This window comes from Salvia hispanica, chromosome 5, assembly GCF_029641045.1.
Source record: "Salvia hispanica isolate PSC_SH4W2 chromosome 5, Shi_PSC_v1, whole genome shotgun sequence".
Taxonomy (NCBI): Eukaryota; Viridiplantae; Streptophyta; class Magnoliopsida; order Lamiales; family Lamiaceae; genus Salvia; species Salvia hispanica.
The window spans coordinates 23,032,996-23,052,511 of NC_142696.1; the positions used below are offsets into that span (position 1 = coordinate 23,032,996).

Genomic DNA, 19,516 nt, shown 5'->3' on the forward strand with positions numbered 1-19,516 from the left:
CACGCAGTATCGCAGGGGATACTATTTGGCAGATGGAATATACCCTCGTTGGCCCGTATTCGTCAAGAAACTTCGCCAACCGGCTGGAGCGAGGAGACAATATTTTGCGCGAAAACAAGAGGCCGCTAGGAAAGATGTTGAGCGAGCTTTTGGTGTGCTCCAAGCGCGATGGGCCATTATACGCTGCCCGACACGAGTTTGGCACGGAGATGATGTCGCGAATATTATGTTAGCATGTATCATATTGCACAATATGATAATAGAAGATGAAGGATTTGTTGCAGAACGTTGGGCACCGGAAGCAAGTCACAGCGTTGCCTCCGCGCCGATACAGATGGGTGTACCACGTAGTAATAAATATCTGATCCAACGTTTCGCTGATATACGCAGGAGCACAGCACATGACCAACTCCAGGTCGATTTGATTGAAAAGGTCTGGGCACGTAGGGGAGGCGGCGTAGCGTGAAGAGCATGTGTGATTTTCCGTAGATCCAATTTTCGTTGTAATTTTCCCCTTACTTTAATCCGACGAAAATTTAGTTTTCAATTTTAATTTGTTTTATTAGCCGTTTTTATCTAATTATTTTTAGTCCGATAATTTTAATTGTAATTGAATTAAAATATACAACAAATAAAATAAAGTGAAATGTGGCTAAAAAAAGTGGCCACTATTGTTGCGGAGACTTTTTTTTGTGGCCGTGAACAAATAAAAAGTGGCTATGGACAAAAAACGTAAAAGTGTCCAGCCAAAGTGTCCACCCTATTATGGATGCTTTTATTGGAAGTTATTGTTTTGTCCACATATATATTTTTGTCTAACGCACGACCTTGATTTCACCCAAATTAAGAAAGATGAGATGATTGCGAACTTCTTCGAACTTAGTGATTTATGATTAATAGTTCTGTTTTCAAATAGAATTTTAATCAAACTCAGTGATTTAATTGGTAAAACGTCATCGTTATTTTATCTTCTTCTCATTGTTTTTTTTCGTGCAGATATTTTGGTTGACACATCATCAATGATCTCACCCAAAATTAAAAAAAATCAAATCTGTAATTTATTCTTTATTTTTAAAATTTTCAATTTTTGTAATCTCAATTCTGTCAACTACTTTTTTCTTGTTATTTTTCTTAATAAAGTGAAATAATTTATAGTGAAATATTTTTTAAAAAAATCACATTAGTACAAAATTGAATAATTGTATAAAATTTCCAGATAATTTTTAAAACTTCTAGTAGGAGTAGTTGGAACGTGGAGTCTAAAATTAAATGAAGATTAAGTTAAAAACGAATTTGGTAATGTGAAAGGGGAGGGGGAGGTTAGCCGGTGGCAGAAGATCCTGTGAGGTGTGATTTGACAAAAGCATTTAAGGCAGACAATCGGAGGAAAATCTCATCTCTGTGGGTCGTCCTAACACGTCATGTCAATCTCTTTTTTTATAATTAACCTCTCATTTTTTCATTTAATCAACCACTAATTACACTATCACATTTGGTGGCGTACACTTCGAAATTTAAAAATTAAAAAGAAAAAAGTAAATTGGTGAAGGTGCAGGCAGGCGGCAGAAGCAGAGGGGGCACTGCAGCAGTGTGCAAGCTCTGCAGCAGCCAACACCACCATCTTCACCATATAAATTTAAACACACTTCTGCCCCATTTCCGATTTCCGAGCTACCCATTTCTTTCATTCTCTCTCTCCTCATAAAACACTCACCCACACCCTACCTCTTCAAACCTACTAACTCTATCTGATCGCACTATCTTTCTTTTTTTTTTCCTATATCCACATTTCTTTCTATCCTCTCAATTTGAAATCCCTCCCTCCATCATCTGTCTTTGTTTGTTGTGTTTATAATTTTATAGTGGAGTATACCAAAAGAAAGAAATGCTGCGTCTATTTTCACATTTTTGTATCTCCATGTGTCATCTCTTTGAGCCCTTTTAACATGTCTACACGTTCAGTTTTCATTCCTGTGGCTCTTTGACGCTCTAAGACGCCTGCCTCTCTTCTTCTTGGAAAAAGGAGAGAGAGAGAGAGAGAGAGAGTGTTTCATTTGGATGTGGTGTGATATTTGAAGATCCTTGTGGAAAAAAAATCGATTCTTTTAGTTATTTCAGCTGGAAAATTTATTGGTTGAGCATCGCATCTGCTGCTGATAACATTACTAGTTTCTGAGTGTGGAGAAATATTGGAGGATTCTGTGGGTAGCCAGTGCAGAAGAGGGGAGCTGTATTTTTGTTTCTTTCTGTGAACAAGTTGGTGGTTTCACCTTTCATTTGGTGAGAATTCGAGGCCTTTTGGTGGTGAACAAATATAGTAATTTGTAACCGCTTTTTGCGCCCAAGTCGTGCACGAAGGTGGTTTCTTGTGTGAAAAAGGGAAGAAGAGAACAGATTCATTTTGTCACTATGCATATCATTCTTTCACACAAAGCTACTTAGATTTCGTTGAGCAATTTTGGCTCTTTCACCTTTTTCTCTTCTCGTGTGAGCGAAGGCTGTTCAAGTGCCATCACCAAAATCAGCAGGAAAAGTATTCTTTTCGAAAACTTCTCTCCCTGCTTCAGAGAATTTTGTATAAAGCTGCAAACTTTATCCAAGATACTACCTTTTCCTTTCCTCAAGTTTTGAAAAAATGGCTATGGTGGCACATCTTCACCGGGAGGATAGCAGTGGGAGCATTAGTAAACATCTTGATGCCGGAAAGTATGTCCGGTACACGGCGGAGCAGGTGGAGGCGCTGGAGAGGGTGTATGCTGAGTGTCCGAAGCCGAGCTCTCTACGCCGGCAGCAGCTGATTCGGGAGTGCCCTATTCTTTCAAACATTGAAGCCAAGCAAATCAAAGTCTGGTTTCAGAATCGGAGGTATGTTATAACAGCAGCCTCTTTGTGATATTCATTTTTGGGTGCTTTATTTGATGGGGTATTGATTCTTGTTAAGAATAGATTTTTTGGTGGTTTTGACTTTGAATGTGAATGTATTTGAGTAGGTGTTCAGAAATATGGGATCCTTTTGATGTTCAAGTTGTTGTTGTGTGGTGCATTATACTCCGTAGTTATGTATGTGATTCAATGTGGGAATGTACTAGTATTTGTTTGTTGGGGTGAGAGAGATGAATGTTTGTGAAACGAATTTAGGTGTCGAGAGAAGCAGCGAAAGGAATCTACTAGACTCCAAAGTGTGAATAGAAAATTGTCTGCAATGAACAAGCTGCTGATGGAGGAAAACGACCGCCTCCAGAAGCAGGTTTCACAGCTGGTGTGCGAGAATGGATACATGCGGCAGCACTTGGTATGCTGTCTTACCTTTTCTTTCGTTATCAATGTTCTTGATATTAGTTGCTTGAATAGATGTTGCTGTTGCTATATTAGTTATGCATCCCATGAAAATGTTCTTCCCTCTTAAACGCCTATTAGTCTTTCGAAGAGTTTGAAAATTGGTATAATTGCTCGTTTGAGATGCTGGACAAACAAATTTATGTAATTTGAATCCTTTTCTGTTGCTAATAATTCCTACAGGGGCCTGCTCCCGCCACTGATGCGAGTTGTGAGTCAGCTGTCACGACTCCTCAGCATTCTCTTCGAGATGCTAGCAACCCTGCTGGGTAGTTTCATCAACTTGTTTCTTTTCTGTTGTTATATGATTTCTAACACTTTGTCTGCTGAATGATGGAAAGTTCTTTATTTGGACTTACAATTTCCTTTCTTCATTGCGTTTGGCAGACTCCTCTCGATCGCAGAGGAGACATTGACAGAGTTCCTTTCAAAGGCTACAGGAACTGCTGTTGATTGGGTCCAGATGCCTGGGATGAAGGTTTGTGCGGTCTTATGATCGAATCCAGCATTTTATTACTTTCCATTAAATTTCATATAGCAATCCTTTTCATATGACGGTTCGACTGAAGCAAATTTTGCTATTTATTGTCAGCCTGGTCCGGGTTCGGTTGGGATCTTTGCCATTTCACAAAGTTGTAGTGGAGTGGCAGCACGAGCCTGCGGTCTTGTGAGTCTAGAACCTATAAAGGTAATCAATGTTGCTAAGTTCTTGTGTTATATTTTTCCATCTTTTAGGTCTCCGTCTAATGAATTTTTTACTTTTACAGATTGCAGAGATCCTTAAAGATCGTCCTACTTGGTTCCGTGACTGTCGGAGCCTTGAAGTTTTCACTATGTTCCCTGCAGGAAATGGTGGAACCATTGAGCTGCTGTATACACAGGTTAATTTAGTGACAAAGTTCATACTAAGTTTCTCTCTTCCTTTGTTGCCTTGTTGGAAAACTCACAGCAGTTGATTGTGTTCAGACGTACGCCCCAACTACTCTGGCTCCTGCCCGTGATTTTTGGACTCTGAGATACACAACCACGTTGGACAATGGCAGCCTTGTAGTATGTATTTTTTCTGAATTAGCAAGTGTTGCTTGTTTTAGATGATTCTTACTACGCAGCTAGATTGTGTTTTTCTTATTTTTGATGTTCACACTGACTCCCCCCTTTTTTGGTCAATTAAGGTATGTGAGAGGTCGCTCTCTGGTACTGGGTCTGGGCCAAACGCAGCTGCAGCTTCACAGTTTGTGAGAGCTGAAATGTTTCCATCCGGATATTTGATCCGACCGTGTGATGGTGGAGGTTCCATTATTCACATTGTAGACCACCTTAGTCTCGAGGTTATAATCTTTAACTTACTTTGCAGGCTATACTTTTTCTCTGATGGCTATTCTTAACCAACAATTTTGCCCATTGTCTAGGCATGGAGTGTGCCGGAGGTCCTGCGCCCACTTTATGAATCTTCGAAAGTGTTAGCGCAGAAGACAACTATAGCTGTGAGTACAATGAGTATAATTGTTGTCCGAGATTTGATAGAAACATGTCTTGATGTGCAAGTCATTAATAAGCTCTGTTACTTCAACATGCAGGCAATAAAATATATCCGGCAGATAGCTCAGGAGATGAGTGGTGAGATCGTATATGGTCTTGGCAGGCAGCCGGCTGTTCTGCGCACTTTCAGCCAGAGGTTAAGCAGGTGATTCGCTTTTATGTTTCTCAAAATTGTAAACATTGCAAATATAATATGGCTATACAAATATGCACCAATCTTTACACATACGCCACACTTAAGAATATGAGAGTGATTACCAACCTAAATGATTGTTCTCTGCAGAGGCTTTAATGATGCAGTTAATGGGTTCAATGATGATGGATGGTCCATATTAAACTGTGACGGTGCTGAAGATGTGGTGGTTGCCATCAGTTCTGGGAAAAACTTGAATGGTGGGTTGAATGCTCTTCCCATGCTTGGAGGAGTTCTCTGTGCAAAAGCATCTATGCTACTTCAGGTGCTGGTTATTCAATGACCACCGAATATCAGAGATGTTAATGCAACTTTATAGGATTGGGTCATTTACTTGTTTTACTAACCCTATGCTGATTCTGTGCTTTTATGTATCAGAATGTCCCTCCAGCTGTGCTGGTTCGCTTCCTACGGGAGCATCGATCAGAGTGGGCGGACTTCAACATTGATGCCTATGCTGCTGCATCATTGAAAAACACGTATGCTTACCCAGGGATGAGGCCCACTAAATTTACCGGAAGCCAAATTATCATGCCTCTAGGACATACTATTGAACATGAAGAGGTCTGTGTTTTCCTACAGTAAACCTGCCTACCGTAACTCCATGGCCATGTATAAACTCTCCTACATATGGAGAAACTAATAATCATAATCAAAATTTCCATTGCAGATGCTTGAAGTAATTCGATTGGAAGGACATCTACTCAGTCATGAAGATGCTTTTATGTCGAGGGATATTCATCTTTTGCAGGTGTGTTTTTTGTGAAATGATGATGGTTTATAGAAGCTGGTGATCTCTTTGTGCCTGACATTTTGGAAATGGTCCTCATCTGTAGATGTGTAGTGGAATAGATGAGAGTGCTGTTGGATCCTGCTCCGAGCTTGTTTTTGCACCAATCGACGAGATGTTTCCAGAGGATGCGCAGTTGCTGCCTTCTGGTTTTCGGATAATCCCACTCGATCCAAAACCAGTTGAGTTGCTAAATCAACTGCCTGTGTGCAATACTTGTGATTTTGTTTTTAGTCGTTTGCATTTCTTAACATCTTAACAATCTGGCAGGGTGACTTGCAAGAATCATTAGCCTTACACAAAACGCTAGATTTGACGTCAAGTCTCGAAGTTGGCCCAGCCACGAGCAGCCATGGGAAAATTGCTGGAGGTGCCTACAGTGCCCGGTCTATTCTGACTATCGCATTCCAGTTCCCTTTTGAGAGCAATTTGCAGGATAATGTTGCTTCAATGGCACGCCAGTATGTTCGTAGTGTGATTTCCTCTGTGCAGAGGGTTGCTATGGCTATCTCTCAGTCAGGAGTAAGCCCTTCTATAGGCTCAAAGCTATCTCCAGCCTCACCAGAAGCTGTGACCCTCGCGCATTGGATCTGTCAAAGCTATAGGTATAGTGATTGTTATACATCCTTCCGTTAGTTCCTGGTCAGCAAAACACACACTTACACTCAACACTCCGGTCTTTCTTTGCAGCCTTCATACTGGGGCAGAGTTGCTTGCTGTGGAATCTTCGAGTAGTGAAGCACTTTTGAAAACGCTTTGGCATCACCAAGACGCCATCTTATGCTGCTCATTGAAGGTACATGCCGCTCTTAAGATAATCTTTAAACATTCTTGTTAGGTAGCCAATACCGTTATTGCATAAAACTTGATGCACACGTTCATAGCTGAATATGTGTTTACGAGTGGTGAGATTGAAATGTCGGTTATGATTGTCAGGCGGTACCTGTGTTCACGTTTGCGAACCAAGCAGGGCTGGATATGCTGGAGACAACACTAGTTTCGCTGCAAGATATTACTCTAGACAAGATATTCGACGATGCTGGGCGGAAGGGGTTGTTCTCGGAGTTGGCCAAGATCATGCAACAGGTGAGTTAGTCAAGCACTGGATTTGTAGTTGTCTGCTTTCATTTGTAATCGCAAATGATGTATTTTATATGCAGGGGTCCACTCACTTGCCGGGTGGCATCTGTATGTCGACAATGGGGCGCCATGTCTCGTACGAGCAGGCTATCGTATGGAAGGTGTTTGCGGCGGAGGACACCACGGTGCACTGCCTGGCCTTGTCCTTTGTGAATTGGTCCTTTGTGTGAATCAAGTTTTGAGGCTGGACATGGTTTGTGTCTTAATTTATTTGAAATTGCTGGAATTTATGTTCTGTTGTTGTCTCTCATCTTGTTCAGTTTTGAAAATGCATTGCAGAGAAACAACTCCTCAATTCAAGTAATTATTTGTTTATGTGTACAAATGAAAATGAGGGGTGGTAGTAGAACTATAAAGGAAACATAAATTAGTGTACTTTCAAAATCACAATCACACACTCCAAGCTTTGGAGTAGCAATGTCCTCCCTTCACATCGATTGAATTGTGGTGTTGCCATAAAATGAAGGATGGGGATCCCCACTCTAAAATGAACTCATATTATCACTGTTGACTTCTGTTTGCATGATTGATTTTGAATACATTTGCAACATTTATTTTTAGCAAAAGATTATTTAGGACAAATTTGACTATTCACTATTGACCATTCAATAACATTGTGACATAGGTATAATTGATCGATGTAGTACATATGTGGTCAATTTTTTAGTATTTTGGAATGTCCAAACTCAAGCAATTGATTTCTTTTTAATGTAAAATTATGTTTTATTCTCTTTTATTGTGTTTTGTACTTTATTTTTTTCTAATTTATATTTTCTTATCTATCTAGTTTTGAACTCAATAAATATTATAGTATATTTTCTAGAATTGCATGTTGAAGTATTACAAATATATATATATATATATATATATATATATATATATATATATATATATATTTTCTGAAATATAAGAACTTTGACTAAAATTTACTAGTATTTCTTGCAAATCTTTAAATTTGGAGGTGTGATGGAATGTTGGTCCAGAAATGCACCATAATTAGTGAACTAAGAATTAAATAATGAATATTACAAATAACACATGAATCTGATTCAAAATTATTGTGTCGACTGTCGACTCATTAATTTTGCCTGTATTAATGTAAGGTACAAAATTTGATTCCTATCTATAATCCCTGTAAAATAGGCTTATTGTTGGATGTTAATCTGTATAGATTGTAAATAAGTAGGAATGTAATGGTAATAATTTAAGAAAAACTTTTTATTTATGAAATAAGACTATTTTTTGTGGATATATAAAAATAGTAAAATGAGTAGGGAGGAGGAAGTAACAACCTCAACTTACTGCTTTTGATTTACTTTATCTCGCATTCTCACTAGTCCACTTTGTGCTTAAATTATGAATTTTCATCTTTATCTTTTACTAATCAAACCAAATTAAATTTAAGTACCTAGTAGCGCCATCCCACTTAAACTAATGTTGAAATTAATTAAACGCAAAATAGGAGTTAGTGGCGAGGCGAAGCCAGAACATTATTACAAACAACCAAAAAAGGCAAACATTTGGTGGGTGGCTTTCCGAATTCAAAAATCAAAAGATTAATAATCCCATCCCACGTGACTAGATCGACATTGCGAGGACATATCTGAGAATTTCAAATAATTTAATTATTGGGCTGGGATCGCACGTGACCATCGCTTTTCACGTAGATCTTGCATGCACTGTTGCATCTATTATTTTGTTTTAATATTATATGTATGGATTATCTACTAATATTTGCGAAACTATTTTTACTCAGTTCTGTGTGGGTTCAGTAATGTAATTTAATTTATCTACTCCAAACTAATGACTAGTTTATTGTGTACGTTTTAAATTTTCAAGCCGAAATCAGTGAATCGATGATTAGATTGACAAACTAAGACAATTTGGCCACACAAATAAACTTCTACTCATGAATATTATGTTTTGATTTAATTGTTGAAATTTTAGTTGTGAATGATGTACCAAACCATGGAGTACAATTTTTGTGGTTGAAAAATACTAAAATACAAGTTTGAACTTTTTTAATCACCAATGCACAATGAACTCTCAATAGATTCTCCTCTTCTCAAGTCAGTGTAAGATTCACTGTTCAAATTTGAGTTCGATAGTTATTTATAAACTAGTGGTCTATAAATTACATATTTTGGGCAAAATTTAATATTTATAGCCAACTTAAAACATTAACACTACTATCGTGAACTTACATATTATATCGAATTTACCATAATTCCAGTTCACCCCCTATATTTAATTTTAATGTTGCACACTAATTTATTTAGGTGGATAATCGATCAATATAAGAAACAACATTATTTTTAATGTACTCAAATAATACTCTATTTTGCGCAAGTCTTTGAATTACTGATTGGAGTTGAAACACACTAAAATATATTTTTTAATTTATTTTATTGGCCGATGCAAAATGAACTTGCACCCAATATGTTCCACTATTCTCAGGTTAGTGCAAGATTCCCTGTTCGAATTTGGGTTCAATAAAAAAGAAAATACTTATTTATAGAGTAATGGCCCATAAATAATATAGTACTAAATTTTGTCTGAAATTTGATATTTATTGCCAACTAAGAACTGTAAGGCTAATATGACCAACTTGTATTGTATTGTATTGAATTTACCGTAATTGCAATTCCCCTTAAATTGAATTTAACGTTGCACCCCTAATTATGTAGGTAGATAAACCGGTTAATATAAGAATTAATATTATTTTTAATGAATGTAAATATATACCATCTTCTATAAAAAATAGTCACATGTTTTCATGATGAGGCATGCACAAAAATAGTTCTATCCAAAAATAGAAAATTTATCTCAAATATTTTAACACTATTCAATACACATTTTTTCTATCCCTCTCGTACTGATCCACTTTTTCTTCTACTTCATCTATGAGATTATTTTTGGTGGACAAATAAATTATTATTCTGTGCTTTATTTGAATTTAAAATTTTATTTTCATAAATTTATGTTTTTTGGATCAAATTATTGAATCCAATAACCCAATAGTATTATTTTAATAGTAGTAGAATGTTTGATTGTAAAATTGTTGAGATTATTATATCTATGTGTATGCAATCAGGCGAATTCGTCTGTTTCTGTTTCAACTTTATACCTTCACTCAATTCATAAAAGAAGAAAACAACTGCAAAAATTGAAAGAAAAATGAAAAGTCTGTAGCCGCGCTTGATCTTTGCGTTTCTTTCGATCTTCAAAGTATTAGGGTTTTCAATCTCCACTGCTCCTCTCTGGCCCGATTCCTCCGCATCCCTCGCTCTGAGTTTGAGCTAAATCCTCAATTTTCATATCCTGATTCAGTTTTTTAGCTCACAGATCTGCTCTGCTCGCCCGGTTTCTCATTTGCTTAGCCATCTGCCGCCACGGATACGACACGGCCGCGCAGACGCCATGTTCTGGAAGCTCACTGCTATGTCCGCCTCATCTCCGGTGAGTAAAGAGGGGAAGTTGTTCTTTTTTCTGCATCCATTTTTTCCTTTGAGCTAATTGAATAATTAAGTCATTAAATATTGTGTTTTAATACATTTGAGCTTGAATTTTCGGTCTGACAAACTTTTGTTCATCATTTGCTTAGCACTTTACTATTTAGAATAGCTATGGAATTATTTTTATCTCTTTTTTTTTTCTACATTTTCCGATTTAAGTAAAGAGTAGCTCGTGCTTTATGTCGGGACCTGGTTTAGATTTTGATGGCAGTGCTATTGTGCTACTTTTTTTTTTTTTTTTTTCTGGTGTGTTACTGCCGATTGAGCTCTGCAACTGGTGGTTGTGATGACATGCTTGAAGCTGCATCTTGTTACTTTTAGCTGTAGAAAGTGATGAACAAAGAAATAGTAACATCCATTTTAAATCATTCTAATTGTTTTGTATTGTTGGCTTGAAAGATATAATGTCATCCATAGCTTTAGTTTACAATTAGCCCAACTTGCAGAGATATGCTTGCACATTGATATATCTCCTGCCTGCTGGCTGGCTATTTGTTCTTGTTTGTTCTGTCATGGCTGACGCTAATGATGTTCTGATCTGATGTTGGGTTCAGGTTGAGGCTGTGCTGGATAAGGAAAATTTTACTTTGGAAGAGCTTTTGGATGAAGAAGAGATAATCCAAGAATGCAAAGCATTGAATAGCCGTCTTATTAATTTGTATGATCAGTTGAAAGAATTCTTAGTTTTTCTTTTATGTGGAAAGAATAATCAACTGTAGATTTCTTGGTTATCTGCTTAAGTTCTTAAGTACATTTATTTCAGTTTGAGGGATAGGGCTCAGGTGGAGCAGCTACTGCACTATATTGTCGAGGAGCCTCCTGAAGATGCAGATAACAAACGGACCTTCAAGTATGTCAATGTTGTTCAACTTCGATATCAATCATATGGTTCCATATTCTTCAACCCAGATTCTAAAGATTCTCCCTTTTCTTCTTCTAATAATCTACTATTGTAATGAGTGTGAATGAACAATGGAGAATGTAAGACAAATATACCAGTCATTTTTAAAAGAATTTTTGTTTTCAAACCTTGTTTTCGTTATGCAGGTTTCCTTTCATTGCCTGTGAAATTTTTACGTGTGAAATTGATGTTATCTTGAAGATGTTGGTGGATGAGGAAGAGGTGAGATCATGCTACTGTACACTGAGAAGTGCATGCTGATGTCAATTTTGAGGCTAGCGCACCTAATTGTTTAATTGGATTATATGTCTTCATGCAGCTTATGAATTTACTCTTCTCTTTTCTGGAACCAGACCGTTACCATAGCGCACCGTTGGCTGGGTATTTTAGTAAGGTTTGATTGATTATTCTTGCATAATTTTTTTGTCAGTGGATTTTAGGAAATTACTCCACTTGCTAACTGTATGGTGCATTTCAGGTTGTGGTATGCTTAATGCTGAGGAAGACCGTTCCTCTAATGAATTATGTTAAGGTGATCTTCATAATTACTTTAGACACATTTACGTTCTTTGAGCTAGCTGGAGTGAGAAATCACTGTGTTTGTGATCTTATGCTTCGCTAACATTTGATCTTCTCTTGGTTGGGAGGTCAGTAGGTGGAGAGTCTATCCATTGGATACTTTATAAACTGCTTTTGCTGTTCTATAATTTGCTCAAACCTTGTCTGTTAATTCTTTATCCCTTTTTAGTTAAGAAGTGAATGATACTTAGTATCTATTTTTCGTTGACCACGGAAATCTGAATAAGCTCATTGTTGGGACTTGTATGTTGTTAATAATCTGAAATTGTTGTAATTATTTGTTTCATCATGTCTAATCCTTCCTCTATGACTGTTCTTAATGGACCAGAGTCTTAATGACTAAAGGAAGATGTTATTATGTATTTATGAAAATGTCGGGTTGAATAATGTTTGGATTAAAGGGGCTTAGTTTTATTTCTTTAGTTTTGCTGGGATGCTAAACACATTGACTGGTAAAGATATACTCCGTATAAAGTTTCTTCTGATACTTGTGTAGCATGTCTTCCTTTTATCACTTTGGTAGAAATATTTCTTATATGTTCATATAATATACTCTGATATTCCTTCAGGCTCATCAGGATATTTTTAGACAACTGGTTGATTTGATTGGTATCACATCCATAATGGAGGTTGGTTTTCAACTGTTTGTTTCTGTAAATTCTTGTTGTGTCCCATAGGGCTATCTGACTAGCACATTTGGTATCTATTCTTATTTGGTTTGTTTTTTATCAGGTCTTAGTGCGACTTGTAGGTGGAGATGACCATCTCTACCCGAATTCTTTGGATGTCATGCAGTGGTTGGCTGACAGCAATTTGTTAGAAATGATTGTCGATAAACTTAATCACGCAGTAAGTGGATGTTTGAAGAACCTGTTGCTTTTGGCCTAAAATCATCACAATTGATGTAGTTGTGTAGTTCTAATGGCTAGGTGAATGGTGTGATCCACATATTTTTACTATGAGTACAAATGCTCACATTTAAGGATTGTTCTTGATTGCCCTCCCTCCGCTTCTCGACACCTCAAGTGCATGCTACTTACTCCCTCCATTTCCTAAAAATAGAAACTCTTTCCTTTTTTTGGTCTGTTTCCTAAAAATAGAAACTCTCCATTTTAGGAAATGGACCCCACAATCCACCAACACTAATTCCACCACTTTTCTACTCCTCTTTCTTACTCTACTCATTTTTTTTCCTCCTCTTTCTTACTTTACCAATTTTGCATTAAAACACGTGCTATTTCCAAAGTCCTATTTTTAGGAAATGGAGGGAGTAATATATTACTCAATATGCTATCAAATAATTGCATTGCCTCCTTTGGTTGGCAACATGATATAATCCAATGCTTGGTTGTGTTTGATTAAGTTCATATGGTCTTCTATGCATGTACTTGCTGATGGAACTGCTAAGTCATGTTTGGTAATACCAATCTGCTGTTTATCAGGGATTGGTTGTTAAAATAATATAATGAGGAAGAACTTCATAGGTGTTCATTGCTTGTGCTGTTGTGCATCTTGGGCCGATCAAACTATCCGTTACCATTCTTAAGTTGTAACTTGGATTTCACTCAGGTTTTTCATTCTTCCAGATCTTAACATGGCTTTCTCTGAGATTGAAAATATGAACTTAAAAGGACTATGCTTTACTGTAATGTTTGACTGGTTTAGCTTGTAAGTTTGAGAAATTGTTTGCTTAGTGCTCACTTCAGATAATGGGTCAGTCCTGTTTGTGCTATCTGAAAATACAATTTTCTTTGTCATCCAGAATCCTCCTGAAGTACATGCTAATGCAGCAGAAACATTATGCGCTATTACTAGGAACATGCCATCTCCTCTTGCCACTAAACTATCCAGTCCAGGGTTCGTAACTGTCAAATACATATATTTTAACCACAGACGTTTGTGTATATGTATAATCTCACTACTTTCCCCAATGTGCAGCTTTGTGGGTAGAATATTTGGTCATGCACTTGAAGACCCCCTTTCAAAATCTGCCCTTGTCAACTGTATTTCTGTTTGTATTTCACTATTGGATCCAAAAAGATCAATGCCTTCACCAGTATTTTACTCGTTCAGAAGTCAACATGTGTATGAACCACCAGTGCATGTCAATCCAGACACAGTTGGTGCTATGCTCCCCAAACTAGGTATCTAACTGTAAATTGTTGATTAAATGCATTTTATATAATATGGTGTTTGAGGTGAAAAGGAGCGGGATATAGCTCATTAGTAGTAGTTGCCTTTTGCTTTTCTGAACAACACAAATTTTCTGAAGCCACTAACACAGTAACACTAACTACATTTAGATTCTTATTTCATTCTCTATACATGTCCATGGTTTCTGATTTCTGAACAACACAAATTTTCTGAATTTTTTTGTTTGCTCAGGAGAGCTCCTGATGCTTTTGAATGTTTCATCCGATGAGAAGGTTTTACCAGTGACATATGGTGAACTGAGGCCTCCTCTTGGAAAGCATCGATTGAAGGTTAGCTAACATGTTCTTGTGGCTTTCTCATTACCTGTTCTTCCCTACCCTGCATTTGCAATCACATTAGATTATGAGATCATCCCAAAGTTGCGTGACTACTTTTTACTGTAATAATTAATTGAATATAGAAGCCAGCGCAGTATTATTGTGGGGGTAACAAGCCAATACTACTGCTATTGTACAATAATTCAATAATTCTATCTTGATGTGTGGGATCTAGTTTCTACTCTTTTTACATCAATATAATACTATGAGATATAACGTGCACAATTCATTTAGAAACGTAGGAAAATTGTATACTTTGCCGTTGGCGTGACTCTGCTTCCGTCCTCAACTTTATTATTACTGTGGTATCTGATTTCAGGTTGTGGAATTCCTTGCTGTGCTGCTAAAAACTGGCAATGAAGTGGCAGAGAAGGAATTGGTCAGCTCTGGGGCAATTCACAGAGTCCTTGATCTCTTTTTCGAGTAGGACTTTTCATTTTCTACTACCACTTAGCTTATTCCTGCATAGTTATATTGTGTTAAGAAGCAAAGTATGGCCATAATGGAGCCCAGTGTCTCCACATTTTAAGATGTATTGCCTTGTCCTCTCTCCAATGATCCTCTTTTTCTGGTGCAGGTACCCATACAATAATGCTTTACATCATCACGTGGAGAGCATTTTATATTCATGCTTGGAAAGCAAAAATAATGCCATTATTGATCATCTTCTTCTCGACTGTAGTTTGGTACCAAAGATTCTTAAAGCTGAGAAAAATTCAACACTTGGTGAACTGAATCAGGTAACTTTCCTGAATTAGTTTCTGATTGTTCATGCGTGCATGTCTTTTGTGCAGACTGTTCTGTTCGTTCAAGAACTGGAAAGCTGAGAATATTAGTAGTGTGGTTCAGGAAGCCAGATAATATAATCTGGATACAATGTTCTCTTACTTTTGCATTCTGTTTAATATGATATTGATTGATTGTCGTGCACAATCATAAAGCTTGTGCTTACCATTTTTCTATTCTTCTTTGAGTTTTGACATATAGTTGTGATTTAGCAGCCAACTGTGCCAGCAACCGGAAGATATGCTCCTCGAGCAGGATACTTTGGGCACTTGACACGTATATCAAATAAATTAATTCAGATGGGAAATGATGAAATTCAAAAGCATCTCCAGGTTAGCTACAAGTTCAAAATTCCTCCAATATTGAAATTGATGGCAGTCCCTGCATCTTATATATATCTAAGGTGCATAGATTATTCTAATAAAACCTTTGATTTATGTTTAGTAAGGTAGTATGCAAACATGTTTCCTATGTTTCTCAATTTGATTATCGTAGGTTTATGATATATTTTGTATGCTTTTCAGGAAAACAGTGAGTGGAATGAGTGGCAGACTACTATCTTACAGGAGCGTAACATAGTTGAGAATGTTCACCGGTGGGCTTGTGGGTATGCATTCTCTCCTTTCTCCCCAATGGGCATGAACAGATTGTGATGGTTGCAGGTGTTTATTAATGTTATCTTATTACCACCAAAGTTTAGTCAGTAGTGAAACATGTTGCGAATTTTAGTCTTCGATAAACTTGCTGAGGAGTCAGAATAAGGACGAAGCTCACAAGTACATAGTGATGTTAAAGTTTTTTACGTTCCTGCCTCTGATAATGATTTTAACAGACCTGCTGTGTGGTTGATGGTGTGGGTGGTGTTCAATTTTATCTTTTGATCACTATGTGTTTATTAATATTTGGGTTATCGCAAATCCTTTATTTCCCTCTCCACATGGCAATGACGACATGTTTTTTCAACCCTATTTAGACTTTAAATTCTGAAATTTATAACTGTCTCTTCTTTTCAGCCGACCAACTGCACTTCAAGACAGGACCAGAGATAGTGATGAGGAAGATGTTCATGACAGGGATTATGATGTCGCAGCATTGGCAAATAATTTGAGCCAAGCATTTAGATACAACATATATGATAATGATAATGCCGAGGTAACTTGATAGAGATTGTTGATTACTATATTAATTATTAAGTTATTTGTTTGTTTGAGGAGTTGAGTTGTAAGAGGTTTGTTAGACTCAGCTTTTATCTGATAGAGTTCGGATTAGTAGTCAGCTTTTATCTGTTAGTGTTAGAGTCAGATTAGGGGCTGAGTTGTGCAAATCCTGCCCCCACCTCCACTTCCTGATATGGTGACGACTCTGCCGCCTCCACCTCAACCTCCTATTTCCGTGATAACGCCTTAATTTTCTTGATGGAGTGCTTCTATCCCGACAAATCTTCTTATTGCTGCCTCTCTTACTACAAGGACATTCCTTCCACTAAGGGGCGCTCCTCTTCCAACAAATTCCTCTGCCCCAACAAGGATCTACGACAGCTTTGCTCATTTGCGATTGTAAGGAATTGAGTCAACTAAGGAGTTCTTCACTGCCATACACTTGCAAACATTATACAACTTCTCCTGGGCTCACTGTGCAGCAAAGGGGAATCTGGTTTTTTAGGGTAGAAATTAGCTTGAAGCCATGGCTGATTTGGGCTGTCTTATATGCTTTCATAGCTTTGGAGCAGTTAATAGATATAGTTGATTATTGATTGGTAATCACTTCCTCCATCCCATTCAAGATGTCCACCTTTCCTTAATAGTTTGTCGCAACCAAGGTGTCCTCTTTCCATATTTGGAGTAAACTTTCTCTCTTCTCTCTCCTCACTAAAATCATGTGCCATCAAGGGAATATTAGTTATTTGTTTCGTTGAGGAGACGAGTTGTTAGAGTCAGCTTTATCTGTTAGAGTTAGAGTCAGACTAGGAGTCAAATAAGTAGTTTTAATCTTGGATTTTGGGACATTTTGTATGAGGATTTTCTGTTCAGTTCTATTAATTTTTCTAGGTTTTTTGTTCTGTTCTAATTGCCTTAACTCTAGCATAACTGCCAACACTTAGTATAAAGAAACCTGAATTTAACCCTCCATGCATGAAGATGAGCACAAATCAACTGTGTAAGATATTCATCAATAATTACTGCCAAGCATTTAGATGGAGCAAATGCGATAATTTTCTCCATGCATGAAGATACCCACTGAGCTGTGTATTCCTGTGCAGGGGGATGGATCTATTGACCGCGGCGATGAGGTAGTGTGGCCTCCTATATTACTTGACTGCAAAACTTCTAATAAAATGTCATTTTTATTCACATTCCTTTATTTTGGAGAACCACCATGCTGGTTATTTTTGGCAGTATTGATCCTTATTTAAATTGCCTGAATGTTGACCCATTAAATTTGATGAAATTTCTAGGATGTTTACTTCGACGATGAGTCTGCAGAAGTTGTAATTTCATCCTTAAGGTTGGGTGACGACCAAGGGAGGTGAGTTCTGTCAGTTCACTTTTCTGAATAAAATTTGCGTGCAGAAATTGAATAGTGTGATTTCTAGGGTCTGTTGGTATTCTGATGAGGTATTAGTGTAACATTTCATAGCAGAATGCCAGATGGCAAAATAAAAGTGAGTTTTGTTAGAATAGCTTCAAGATTATAGGCACATCAAATTGTTATGTTATGTTTCTTATTGTTTCTATGCAGCAGTTTGTTCACAAATTCCAACTGGTTTGCTTTCCAAGATGACCAATCTGGTGGTAATGATCTTAAGTTCAATGGTACATCTAATGGTAGTGACGGCAGTGCTGATGATGAGGTAGTGGTAGGAGAGATTGAGGAATCATCAGCAAGTAAAACTTCTAGCAATGGCTCATCTGCTACCACAAATCCTTTTGTTGATGAGCTCATTGTAAACAACTCCAGTGGCGTCGAGTCAATGAATGAGAGAACTGGTGATCTTAGTTTCTTTCAATTTGAGGCACCAGAATATGAGGATCCATTTGAAGACAGGCCAATGCCTGAATGGGTAGCATGGGGTGAAGTTTCAGCAGACCTTCAAGTTGGTGGCTCTAGCCTGAACCCCTTTGAAGATGAAGGCGGCACGACAGACAACAATGTGCATTTGGTAGAGGCCAGTAATGCTTCGATAAGTACCACTTCAAGTGGAGGAGGCTCCCTACCAAATGGGAAATCCAGTTGTGCTGATTCCCATGAGTCAGATATGTTTGATTCTAGTGAGAGGAGTGTTGCTGCACCATCTTTGTTCGAAGAGGATGTTGAGTTTGTTGGTGTGGAGATAGAAGGTACACAAAAAGCTATGGAGCATGCTCTCAAGGAAGGAATTGTAGGGGAAGCTGGGCCCTTGAAAAGGAATATCATACCAACAAAACCAGAGGAGTCGGATGATGGCAGTGCTGGTATTAAAAAGGAATTCAACGATTCTAACTATTGGAGTGTTGATCAGGAAGTTGTGGTGTCAGAATAAGCTATAATCAACCTCGGCCGGAATGATGAAGGAGTTAAGCCGCTGCCATTGGTACAGTACGGTATGACTGACATGATGCTGCATAGTTGTGTCTGGGCTATTTAATTCAGGGCTGGTTCAGTTTTGACCAAGTATTTGACGTTTGCATTTGCTTACTATGAAAGATGACTAGTTGTGTAAAATGAAATATCAAGTGATGTTTTCACGTTAGTGAATGCGTTGTTTGCAGAGATGAGACGGTATGAATCAAGGGTTGGATCATCAAAATGAATCAGTAAACTTTTCATTTCATACTCTACGTTCATCATCTTCAAACTCAGGTCTACTCGTACTCGTACTCTACCCAATCCTTGGTCGCCAACAAGTGGAATGAGATGTTAAACGAATGTGAAAATTTTCTTTTCCTATAAATGTTACTCCCTTTGTAATTTTTGGACAGATTCATGTTTTTTGATTAATCACCATTATTTGGATAATTTTGATCACAGGTGGAGTACTATATTTTCCTCGTATAATCCTCGGTCAGAATCTCAGATGCCAAAACTCAGTTACACTAAACTTAAAGGAACACAGATGTAGCTAGTTAAAAGGAATGGGAATAAAGTAAGATAAGTGATTAAATACAGTAAATAATTCAAGAGAGTAAAGTTATATTTAAAGAAATTGAATTTTATTATTACAAATAA

The 19,516-nt window shown here is 37.4% G+C and overlaps 2 protein-coding genes across 5 annotated transcripts; both read left to right on the forward strand.

Moving 5' to 3' along the window:
* The first annotated feature begins 1,504 nt into the window (after window positions 1-1,504).
* LOC125188788 (homeobox-leucine zipper protein REVOLUTA-like) lies at window positions 1,505-7,416 on the forward strand. The gene is made up of 18 exons (XM_048085843.2): window positions 1,505-2,865; window positions 3,139-3,292; window positions 3,520-3,605; window positions 3,724-3,814; window positions 3,929-4,024; window positions 4,104-4,217; window positions 4,303-4,386; window positions 4,509-4,664; window positions 4,746-4,820; window positions 4,914-5,020; window positions 5,159-5,333; window positions 5,447-5,632; window positions 5,739-5,819; window positions 5,905-6,039; window positions 6,129-6,463; window positions 6,549-6,654; window positions 6,795-6,944; window positions 7,019-7,416. Exons 1-18 carry the CDS (start codon window positions 2,636-2,638, stop codon window positions 7,166-7,168), a joined length of 2,511 nt encoding a protein of 836 aa, XP_047941800.1. The 5' UTR covers window positions 1,505-2,635; the 3' UTR covers window positions 7,169-7,416.
* A 2,676-nt stretch (window positions 7,417-10,092) lies between these two features.
* Window positions 10,093-19,315, forward strand: LOC125189065 (uncharacterized). Of its 4 annotated transcripts, none has more exons than XM_048086242.2 (19): window positions 10,093-10,457; window positions 11,068-11,171; window positions 11,277-11,363; window positions 11,561-11,636; window positions 11,734-11,808; window positions 11,893-11,946; window positions 12,563-12,622; window positions 12,726-12,842; window positions 13,756-13,850; window positions 13,932-14,137; window positions 14,379-14,476; window positions 14,844-14,947; window positions 15,102-15,264; window positions 15,523-15,642; window positions 15,835-15,917; window positions 16,324-16,462; window positions 17,571-17,600; window positions 17,766-17,836; window positions 18,050-19,315. In XM_048086242.2, exons 1-19 carry the CDS (start codon window positions 10,419-10,421, stop codon window positions 18,828-18,830), a joined length of 2,502 nt encoding a protein of 833 aa, XP_047942199.1. In that variant the 5' UTR covers window positions 10,093-10,418; the 3' UTR covers window positions 18,831-19,315. The 4 variants fall into 4 exon arrangements, with proteins under 4 accessions (XP_047942199.1, XP_047942202.1, XP_047942201.1 ...); XM_048086245.2 differs by having other exon boundaries at window positions 15,526-15,642; XM_048086244.2 differs by having other exon boundaries at window positions 10,094-10,457; window positions 18,053-19,315.
* Window positions 19,316-19,516: the final 201 nt, after the last annotated feature.